This window comes from Onychostruthus taczanowskii, unplaced genomic scaffold (genome assembly GCF_017590055.1).
Source record: "Onychostruthus taczanowskii isolate IOZ18803 unplaced genomic scaffold, ASM1759005v1 scaffold8, whole genome shotgun sequence".
Classification (NCBI taxonomy): Eukaryota; Metazoa; Chordata; class Aves; order Passeriformes; family Passeridae; genus Onychostruthus; species Onychostruthus taczanowskii.
Genome location: NW_024505892.1, coordinates 16,545,624 through 16,557,314, shown reverse-complemented (window position 1 = coordinate 16,557,314; position 11,691 = coordinate 16,545,624). Strand labels below are relative to the sequence as shown.

General features: G+C 40.3%; 1 protein-coding gene across 6 annotated transcripts in view; it reads left to right on the top strand.

Annotated features, from left to right (window-relative positions):
* The window catches only part of CCDC28A (coiled-coil domain containing 28A), a 7,677-nt gene extending 116 nt beyond the window's left edge, over window positions 1-7,561 (top strand). Inside the window, exons 1-6 of one of the 6 annotated variants that reach the window (XM_041423637.1) lie at window positions 545-677; window positions 895-1,083; window positions 3,724-3,887; window positions 4,861-5,015; window positions 5,648-5,670; window positions 6,836-7,561. In XM_041423637.1, coding sequence (XP_041279571.1) covers window positions 926-1,083; window positions 3,724-3,887; window positions 4,861-5,015; window positions 5,648-5,670; window positions 6,836-6,890 — 555 coding nt within the window. In that variant the 5' untranslated portion in view covers window positions 545-677; window positions 895-925 and the 3' untranslated portion in view covers window positions 6,891-7,561. Of the gene's footprint in view, window positions 1-18; window positions 107-149; window positions 285-544; window positions 678-894; window positions 1,084-3,723; window positions 3,888-4,860; window positions 5,618-5,647; window positions 5,671-6,835 lie in introns of those variants that run through there. The other 5 variants (XM_041423639.1, XM_041423636.1, XM_041423635.1 and 2 more) reach the window with 5 other exon arrangements.
* The last annotated feature ends 4,130 nt before the right edge of the window (window positions 7,562-11,691 follow it).

Here is an 11,691-nt window from a genome sequence, read left to right as displayed (position 1 = left end):
GGGGGGCGCGGGGCCGGGGCTGAGGCGGGACGGGGAGGCTGCGTCCAGTTCCCGCTGCTCCCGGACCGCAGCCCGCGTCCCGAGCCTCCGCGGCAATGAAGCGGCGGTACGCGGCTGCGGCTGCCCGGGCTGCGCGCAGGGGTCTCCTCATCCCGGGAGGTAGCGGCGGGTCCGCGATGGCGCCCGGGGGTCACGTCGCCGTGCCCTCGGCGCCCTCTGCCCCTTCCGAGGTGTAACCGGTGTCCAAGGCGTTTCCCCGACGAGGAGGTGGCGAGGAGCGCCCGGTAACCGCACACGGTGGGCTGTGCGTGCGGGGCTGGGCAGGGCCCGTCGGCAGTGCCGGAGTAATAACAATAGCATAACCAGTAATAGCAATAAAATAAGCAGCAATAATACAATAAGCAATAATAATACAATATGCGAGTCATGGCAGTAACAGCGAGAGCTGTAGCAGTAATAGCAGGTGTAGAACAGCAGTAACAAGAGCTGCGTCACAGCAAGAGCAGCCCGGCATCGGCTGGGCTTCCCCTCAGCGGGGGAGGAGGTTCTGTGGCACGGATGGGTGGCAGCATCCCCGTGCCACAGCACTTGGCGGTGTTGTTCCTGCTGTGGGCCTGAGCAGTCGTGGTGTTTCCGAGGCGTCATCCACGGGACACAATGCTTGAGATCATTTGGAGGTTGGTTGATGGGGGTTTCAAGTCCTGCCCTTTCTGCTCATCAAGCAGGCCGGGCAGGTTCTCCTGAAAACTGGGTTCTCTTGTTCTCAGAAATGAGTGATGCTCATCTCTGAATGAACTACAGGTTTCCTTTCCACAAGCTGTCTTTCCACTTGCTTTTATTGTGAATGGCGGTTTTAATGGATTTTCCCCTCACTTTCTTTTCTTCCCTATGAAGACATTAGTCTAGATGCAGTAAGTTGGAAGAAATGGAAGAAAGGAAGATCAAGAGGAGGAGCCCCAAATCATCTTCCAGTCACTCTGCTCAGGTTGCTAACTCCAAGAAAAGCTCAGTGCCAGTCAGTAAAAGTACAGCCTTTTCCAACCCTGCCCCACAGCCTGCTGTACAAAAACCAAAGTTAAAACGGTAAGCTCGGGGCGTCTACAGACTTAGAGGGAGTGAGAGCTAGAAACTAAGACAGTCTAAGGGATGTTTAGACTGGCTGTGACAGAAGAGTTTCAGACTTGTGAAAAGTTTTGATGATGTGTCTTTTTTAGCAGCATGATTTGTTTAATGCAATATGATGGTTATTTTACAGCAAAGGAAGGTGTTTTACGCTTTTCTTGTAAGCTTAATGAAATGTTACACAGTGCTGTAAACCCATACCAACAATTTAGCTGAATATAACCTGATGTGACTGGTGGAAGACGCAAGTTGGGTGGTCAGATTTGGGCATCATACGGGAGATAGTAGAGCCCCAGATGTACAGCTGTGAGCGACAAATGAATATTGCACGACTGCAAGGTTGGAACTGACAAGTACGGCAGGAAATGAAGGTCATAAATTGAACAGGATGAGCTAGAACTGGAATTTCCAGGTGTTTTGTGACTGGGGACATCTCAGCTGGGGCAGAGTCTTGAGTAAAGAGAGACATTCAGTTCTTCAGAAAGTACCACATCAGAATAGTTTGTGTTTTGTTGATGATATGTTGGTTTCAGTTTGAGAACATTAATTTACCTGCATGTTAGAAAATGTGTTTCTTGGCTGTGGCAGACACAGGAGATAAATAAATGAAGAGGAATTTTAAAGTGAAATGTTAGCTGGAGAGAGGCAGCAGAATTGACTGACCTCTGAGTTTTAGTAGGAGATTAAATCAGAACTGTCAGCATCAGCACAGAGAGTCTGTTTGAAGGATGCAGTATTTGCCTGATGAGTAATGAATTTCTGCAGTGTAAAATCTGTACATTATTTTTCAGGAAAACCGTGTTACTACTTAGAGGGCAATATTAGTAAATACTAATGTGCTGTAAATTGGTGGCTTCTGCAGTTGACTGAGCAGTCTGCTCAACATTCTCCTGGGATTTACTAGAAATTAATTACTTGCAGTCCACAAGATTGTCTAGAGAAGAAAATGTCCTTTTTGCTGTAAGTTCTGGCCATTCTGGCACAATTGTTAAACTTGCCAAGCAAGTTGCTGATACAGACAGTTGTCTGAACTTTCCAAGCAGGAGAGCTAATTGACATGATAATGTGAGGATGAACAGCTCTTGTGATAATGGAGTAAGAGTATTTAATTAATTTTCACTTTATCTGCAAGAATGCAATGAAGTAAGTTTTCCAAGACCAGTAGTATATTTTATTAAACATTAGAATTGAAATGGATGACCTGTCTGCTGTACAAACCATTAAGTCTGAAATTGAAGCAGAACCTAAATTGAGATGCTCTGAGTTGAACTGGGTATGGTGGTTGTTGGACTGCTGGTTGTTTCTATAGCATATAGTCTACATGATGTTTTATAGACTACAGAAGCTCTTGGGCTGGACAAAGAATTACTATTTCCCGTAAGAGAGAATTTGCAGAGCATGGGAAGGGTAGGGCTTACTGTGCTTTAAACCCCATTATCTTCACTAATTAAATCCTCTTTTTTAAGTCTGTGATTTTTTTAAAATATCCCATAGTATTCTAAATTAAAATTTTTAGGCTCAGTTTTTTTCACTGGATCAGGTTCTGAACAATTCGTCATAAGGCTGCAGGACAGCCTCTTACCTAAACTGTATTAGGATGCAGCCTGTCTGTCTGTCTGTCTCTGGGTCAGAGATGGAACATGCTGCTTCTCACTGGTAGCTGTGTGTTTAAATTCCATATTGGTTGTGTGTTTACAGGGATTTAACATGGTTATTATTTTTCATCCATGTAGTTTTTATGGGCACATGGTGCTCTGAATAAGTGCTATGTCTAGAGAGAAGTGCATGGGAGATCCAGGAATTTTCATTATTTTCTTGCAGGAAGGGTTGTAGAGTATTTTTAGCAATTTCATGTTTGGGCATGGACTAGTTTCATTTGGTATATTGGAGTAGCGGGAGAGTGGTTTTGATGGTGAGATTTACAAAATTGGGATGTTATTTGTGGGTTGAAAGAAAGAGCTCTAAGAAAATTTATGTGGAAGCAAGGTCACCTTCCAAAGCTTATAACCAGCTGTTTTCCACATGGGTTGGAGTCTATAGGTGTTTGTGGCAAGAGGAGAGTGTGATTTTTGAGGGGGTTTCTCTCTGGCTTGCAGATGCTTTTTGGGTGATTTTATGTAGATAGTGTCTGCCTGAGGAAGTAGTGGAGTCACCATCCCTGGAAATGTTAAAAAATCGTGAGTGTGGCGCTTGGGGACATGGGTTAGTGGTGAACATGGCTGTGCTGGGTTAATGGTTGGACTCGATGATCTTCTCTGTGCTAATGCCCTGCATGTCACTGCTGGGTAATGGTGGCCCGCTTTAGATTACTAAGATGGCCATCACAGGTGTGGTCCATTGATGGTTCCTGCTATGAGCAGGAAAGCAGATTGTTGGAACCCTTCATTTTGCATTATCAAAATGTTGAGATACTCATGTTCTTTGTTTGTAAGACAAGATGGTGGTCCAGTGTTTATCTTAAAAGCAGTGACTGAATTATGCAGTGTGTATTTCCCATTTAATTTTCAAAGCTCAGATGTACACTTCCTTACATTTCAAATTTACAGTGAAATTGAAAGCAGGAAATAATATTTGTTTTGTGCAATTATTTTTTTTTTTTAGCGTAATCAAAGAGAAAGCCAAACCTCCAGGAGGTGAAGCAAAAGGGGCACAGGCAGCACCAATCCAGCATTCTTTTCTCACAGATGTATCAGATGTCCAGGAAATGGAAAGGGGACTTCTGAGTCTCTTGAATGACTTCCACTCTGGCAAACTTCAGGCATTTGGTAAGTGCATGAATTGTGTGTGTACAATAGTTGTTTTTTGTAGCTGTACAGTGGTAACATTTGCAAACAAGTGTGCTGCTTGGACAGACTGCCAGCTGTTAGTTGGACTATGCCACATGAAATCAAGATAATTAATACATCTTACTGAATTTTTAAATTACAGTCCCACTGTAAAGTTATCTGTGTTGTGAGGTTATTCATATGCCATTTAATTATTCCTTCCACTGGGGAAGCACCTTTCCTTAAGATACCAAGTTTAAAATCAGTTATTTATGTAGGAAGAAGTAACTGTATTTAGTGCCCAGTTTTGTTGCATATGAACATTTAAAACTGTTGGTAACAACTTTTATGAAATTCAGTGCAAGCTGCATTTTACCCAGGTTACTCTTCTGTCTTAGTGTCTTAGTATTTTTACAGCCTCAGAGTTGACCGAGGTTTTAGAAGAAACATTGCACATTTTTGCTTCTTTTCTCCTTTGTACTAAGTAGAAAAATACATGCATACTTTTGCAAGTTTAGTGTTAGGTCAGTGTGTCAATTTCACACTGATTTTACAAAAGAACCTGAGAAGTTTGTATTTTATAAACCATCTGTTCCAAAAAAGCAACCTTTAGATAAATCAGAATTGGAAAGCAGGTTTTTTTGACTAAATTTTAAGTTAAAAACCAGGGCCTTTCTGAATCAGAGAAAAGTTCAAGAGTATAGAAAAACCACATGCATTCTAAAAAACTCAGAGAACATTGGGATAGCCACTGTAAATTAGACACAACACAACATCAAATAGGATGACAGAAACTTCAATAGTGAAACAGTGAGAAATCATCACGAAAGCAAATGTACTTATAAAATTGATGTTTAAATTCTCTGATGTAAAAAGCTGCATCTCTCTTCTCTGATCTAAAAAGCTGCATCTCCACACCTTCATTTTCTCTTTTGGGTTTCTTTATATAAAAAGTTTTTGCCTGTTGTTTTAGGAAATGAATGTTCCATAGAGCAGATGGAGCACGTGCGGAGCATGCAGGAGAAACTTGCTCGCCTCAATCTGGAGCTCTACGGGGAGATGGAAGAACTCCCTGAAGATAAAAGAAAACTAGCCAGTGATTCCAACCTGGATAGACTGCTGTCAGATGTAAGTACTGGGAAGGCAGAAATCACGGAACTTAGCCCACAGCAAAGCTTGGTTCAGGAAAACCCCGCTCCTGTGTGCGCAGTGATTTGCAGTTGAGGAGTACGTAGCTCTTCAATGAACCAAGATGTGGCCTGCCCTCCTTTTGGTTCTGAGAAAACACAGGAGTTGTTTTCATTTGTCACAGCTGCTGGTTGCTTTGGGGCGGGGAGCAGGCTGGCTGCAAGCTGCCCGAGCATGTCAGCCTGCTTAGGGACAGCCCATGTACTAGGGAACTACAACCAGTTTCCCTGCAGTCCATCCTCCTGCATCTGGGGAAGGTGACACATAACAAGGAATATAGATCTGTATATTCTGCACTTTGTCTAATGTATTTCCATAACAAACAGAACTGTTAAAATGTCTTTAAATTTCTTGAGATCAGTAGATTTAAACTTAATTTGGAACTTAGCTCATTGTATAGAATTTAGTGTAGGTTTGATTTGATTTTTGTACGAAATCATACATTTCAGCCCAAACTCTTAGTTATTTCCTTCATTGCTTTAATGTATTTATTTCAGCATAGCAGCATAATTGTTGCATATCTTTGACTAACAAAAGTGCTATTTCTCCTAATATCTACATTTACATTGCAGCTAGAAGAACTAAATTCATCTATGTATCCTTTTTCTAAAATGTTTATTTTGCATTATAATTACTAACTGTAGTCAAATTGCAGTGTGTTTCCCTAGTAACTGACGTCTTTACAATAGTCAGATTCCTTCGATAATGCCTTTGTGTTGTTTTTTAATTTTACACAGAATCAAAGTGCAAATCCAGGTGTTTATTTTGCACATTCCTCTGAGCATTGCACAGCTCAGTACCTAGAGTTGTAGTTAATTGTGATGCTGTGCTTCTAAATTAGTACTATAATACAGCATCAATTTTTAGGTTCTTCCAAATACATAAGTGACTGTATCTTAACACATCTAATTATAGGTTGTTTTTTTTCACCTGGTGATTTATTTAGCTACCATGTACCACTTGTGTACTACAATGTGTTGTCAGTGGCAAAACCCATCAGCAGCAGGGTCTTTCTGCATGCATGTTATTGAGACATTCTGGAAAAAACATCCATAGTAATATTGCTTCAGCAATATTCAGAGGCATCTGTCCCACTGATAAGTAAATTCTATTACCTTTTAGGTTTTTTCTAGAAATGTGTGTGATTGTTTATCACTGCTTGACTGTGGAGAGTGAGCTGACCTAATTTTTTATTTCTAGAGTCAGGTACTTCAGCAGAGCTTAGGTAACTGAACAAATGTGTGCTCTTAGGCCACAGGAAAGATAAAGCTGAATGTCTCAGCTTGTCTTTCACACTGTGCTTTTGATAAGCCAGGATGGCAGTGGAGGAGTGTAGCACTCAGTTTACTCGGCAATCTGGTTATTTCTGTTATTACACACTTTGTATGCACTGTGGAGGCAAGGCTCTAATTTTTGGGGCTTAATATCCTGCACTGGTATCTACATTCCCTGCATATCAGTGGAAAGCTCTTTAAGGCAGACTTCATAAAGAGGACAAGTGGAATGTGATAATAATATGTAATAGTGATAAAAATAATCTGCCATCACCCTTGATCCCCAGGCTAATGCTGGAGATATGTAATGCTCAAGTGTCATTGAGAAATATTAATCTGCTGGTGGAGAACTAGCACAGGACTCACCAGAACAGAGTTTGTCTGGGCTGGTGCATACCCAGAGTAAGCAGAGTTTCATGTAACACTGCTGTCTTGTTTATGCCTTATCTGTATGTGAAAGTGTTATTCCTTAATGATTTGCTTCAGCCAAAAGCTACATTTAGCCGACGCTCAAGATATTCCAAATGGTACTACAGGCTGAGAGAGAACATCTTTGTCAATCTGGATTCTCCAGCTTTGCTTTGTTTTTCTGGACAGTGGAATCAAGAAGAGTTGTGACTTTGTGTTGTTTTTTAATTTTACACAAAAAAGAATCAAAGTGCAAATCCAGGTGTTTATTTTGCACATTCCTCTGAGCACTGCATTATGTCAGGGCTCAATACCTAGAGTTGTAGTTAATTGTGATGCTGTGCTTATTATTGCCTTACTTAACAGAAAAATTGGAGAAACTTGGAAATATATTTCTTCTGCTCAGTGTTCATATGGTTGCAAGTGGTACATGTATATAAGTTCATTGGCATTTCTCCAGTTTTTATGAAGGTAGTGATAATGTTGCCTTTCTGATCGTTATACAGACAATCTGCTCACTATCTCTTTAGTGTTTTGTTGATTGGTGATGCCACAGATTAATTTATTGTTAATAAAGTGAAAAGCTTTAAATATAGGATGTTTCATTTGCAGAAGCTGCTATTGGAAGATGAGTTTTAGCATTGTCCGAATGTCTGCAGAGTTTACATTTTTCCGTACTATGAATAATTATAAAATCTCACCAAATTAAAATTAGCATGCATGCTAGCAGTCTACATAAATTAAGTATTGTGAAATTCCAAAACTGGGTAAATAGTTACTGTTCAATAAATCCAGGATAATCAATTTTGTAGTTACTCTGATGTTGTAAATAGGCTACTGTTGTTACAATCTTTCTGTGCACAACCAGAAGGGGAAAAAAATCTGTATTAGTGTAAAATCAGACTGATTTTAGATCCAAAATTTCTATCTTGGTCCATCAAACCATGCCTTTGGTTCTAGATTGATTTTATATTCAGTTTTTAGGTAATACATTCAGATTCCACACTGATTTTGCAGTTACTGAACAAGGAATGGAATCTTTATCCTTCTACCTGAATGCAAAGCTTTCATCAGCCCAGAGTGGGCACATGGCCAGGGAATAGAAGATTTCTTGTGTTCGGCATCTTTGGAGAAGAGGCTCCTTCAGCCACAAGACGTAGTTTTGGACTGTGCAGCACACTGGGGACAGAAGGATCCTTTAACCACCACTGAGGGCTCTGGCTACAGATTCAGCTGCAAATTCCCTGCCTCACCTATCACGCAAATCTCCATGATTTAGAAACCAGTAGGGATCCCAGTGGTTATCCCCTCAGGTTGTTCTTGTTCTTTCCGCAATTGATCTCCTTCATTGCCAAGATTCTCTAGGAGTTTGCGTGCTGGTAAATGTACCTGGGAGTCCCTGCCTGCAGCTGGGTATGTACCTGTGATGTTGTGAAATCCGAAGTCAGCTTAAGAGAACTAGAATACAACAAGCTTCTCACAGAGTGATGCCAAGGTTGATATTTGTTCTCTGCGTGCACACCTCTGACCAGTAATTGGGCAATTACCATTTCTGCGCAGCACCTTCTCACATCAGCGCTATGCTCTTGTTTCTGGGCAGACTTCTGAACAACGAGCAAAAAAGTAGTATCTTTTAGCCTCGTGCCTCATACCAGGTGTGGCAAATGTCACCAGCAGAGCTGCAGTTATACAAACAAAATTGTATTCTTGCAGCTCACTTGGATGCAGGAGCAGAGCACGTGCTCACTAGCAGCCTCTTGCCAGCAAGTGCAGTGTATTGCAGCATTGTAACGCACTCGTCCCAAACCACACTTTTAATCTCAGAATTTAGATATTGTATATTAGAGGCAGCTCTTTTCCATTTTTGGGCTCTGACATCAAACTGCTTAGGCTTACTATTTCAAACACATTTCAAATCACTTACAAACATGCTGAATGTCCTGATCTTGTTTGTGTAGCAATTTATGCAAGGATAGAGGGTATAATTTGAGATACAGATATAAACAAATGTTTAGAATTATACAAGAATTAGCCCCTTCAATCATTTTAAGCCTGTGGGCAATTACTAGTCACAAAGAATGCATTAACTGCAAATAATGGAGAAATTAAGAAATTCTTTTCCCCTTACCTCCTCCTGGATACAACTTTGTGTCTTTGACACAGTCCTTTAATGGTTGGTGCTTATTAACTTCTGGATTCATACAAGAAAAATTTGTAGCAAGACTTGAGATACTGAACTCTTTTATGTGGTAATGAGCTAATCACATTTTTGGGCTCCTGCAGGAAAAGGAAAAAAATCTACTGTAACATATTTCTGGAAGATCTTTTGTAATTAGAGAAGTATGTAAGTGGCTGCAGAAAATGAGCTCATTTTCTATTATATTGTTTCCTGAAGAGCTGTTTATGGAGATGAAAGTGTATTAACATTAAATGTTTAATATAGTGTGAGTTTAGGTCAGTGCTGTGGTGTAAAAACTCACACTGATAAATGGGTTTGGTGTTTGGAAGAAGGTGGTCTTTGCTGCATCATTGTGGGGAATCTGGGGCACAAGTCTCCTCTGTACTTCCAGTTGAAGGCAACAACACTGGAAGAAACAGATGGGCTGAGTCTCTTAGTGTGTGGCATCACATGGCCTCTTTATGGTGCCACTGCCAAAATTTTGCCATTTTTGACAATGCCATTGCCTGTGCAGCACCAGGCCTGCTGCATCCCCTGATGTGAGGAGAGTGATCATCCTTCTCGGTGACGGAGGAGAGTGTTTGCTCAGGAAGCAGCAGGGCTCACTGGCAGAGCTCTACAATACATGTGGAGGGGGATTGGGACAGTTACCAGGCTTGTTGCTGGCAAGACGTGGGATGAGATGCAGAGGTCAGAGGGACAGGGTGGTGGCAAAGGTCCTCTGCTGCTCTCAGCTGTGCTGGCCCCACGGGAGCACACCTGCAATCCCAGGGACTCATCTGGTAGCAGAAGCCCAGGAAAACACCAAGGAGGAAACATGTCAAAGAAATTAAGGTTCAATCCTTTGGGAAATATTGATTCTGCAATGAGACCAGACATTGCAGATTTCTAAATCAGCGCTGAACTTTGTTGAAATAAAGCTTTACAAAGAGACTTGTGGCACACATCCACAAGAGCTGCACATCTCTCTCTCCTAAGTAAAAACAAAAGAAAAACCTTATATTTTTAGTAGTTGATGTTAGATATAAATTTTGAATCTTAAAAATTAGTCATTGTAATAGATCATAATTTTCCCACTGTTTAGAAATAGTGAGATTAATATGAGACCTCAAATTTACAGCTCTTTAATCATATTAAACCAACAAAAACCAGAACATGAAATAACAACAATTCCCAACAAACTGAGAGGCTGGGACCAGACTGAATGAATGAGTAGTTTGCAAATTATCTGATCACCCTGATCAATGCAATACTGCAGAATCTAGTCAAAATACTAAAACAGACACAGTCTAACAGTGCTAATTCTTGTATTACAAGAAATATTACACAGAACTCTAAAAATTGCAATGCATGTGTGAAGGAAAATAGGTGTATTTTAGAACAAAAATCTATGCCATCTTCATGAAAATTTCAAACCCAAAATCCTACCTTACAATCCAAATTACATCTACTTTCAGTTTTAGACAGTACTCACTTTGGATTAATTTAGATCAAGACAGTTTTGAGCTGTGACAGTTGAAATGCAACCCCCCTTAAACCAATATGTAATAATCTTTTCCACAAGAGAAAAGAAAATCTACATGAAGAGGTATTTGCAAAAAGGAAGTTTTAAAACCTTAAAAAAAAAAAATCAATGTTCTAAAAAGCTGGAGGAAAAAAGGATAAACACTGACAAAATTGGTACTTTTGACATGAAAAGTTCTGATACGTTATAAATTTTAGCACATTTTTTGGTTAGCAAATTCACTGTGGAGGTAATGTCATAAAAACCATAGCATCTGTCAAAATTACCAGCCTCTTAATTTTGAAAAAAATGACATGTGAATAATTACTGTTTTTCCTCAGAACATCTTGCTTTAATGCTACTTTATCCCAAAAGGCTAAATGCAAAGTAAACCAGGGAATATGTGCTTTTTAGGTACCCTTCTACAGCAAAAAGACCTCCTGACTGGTCTATGATCTCTTGGTTCCTCTGGATGAGAAGGCAGGTGACCAAATTCCTTCACAAGGGCAGTGAAAGACAATGGATTGAAGCTCTAGAAGAAAGGCTTGTTATAAACTGAACCACTCTTCTTCCAAAGGCAGGATATGTAACAGAAAAAACGAGTAACATGCTCGAGGCATAGCACTTCTGCATTTTCTGACAGAATATAATGAATTACAACTTCCTACAAAATTCCTTTCATCTGTTTCTTGAAATACACTCTGTATTTCCATACCTTGATTAACTTAAGCTTTCTATCAGCTCAAGCTATGCAAAATAAGGCACAGAAGCACTTACTAGTGCTGAATTTCATAGCATTTTAATGAAATACACACCTAAGTTAACACAGGAATTCCCAAAGTATTTCCTTTGCCTTCTGCAGAGAAATCATATATTGCTGAAGCTCCTTACTACACATAAATTTCTTGCTAAGTCTGACACAGCCAGTCAGGATGCTAGGCCTTCAGAAGCCCTTAGGTGAGTGTTCTCAGCAGCTGTTGTAATGTTTATTCCACTTCCTGCTCCCCCAGCTCTCAGGAAAATAACTGATTCTCAATATGAAATGAATTTATTTTCTCAATATGCAACCAGTCTTTCAAATGCGAGTGTTCCTTACTTGTCTTTGTTTGGACACTAAAAACCACAGGCTCTTTGTAGAAGACAGTCCTGATCCAGAGTGCAGCTTTTTACAGTGAACATGTTCTACCCCATGGACCATCCCCTCTTCTGTCAGTTTAAATGCAGCCTTACTTGAGCTGAAGAAAGAAAAGC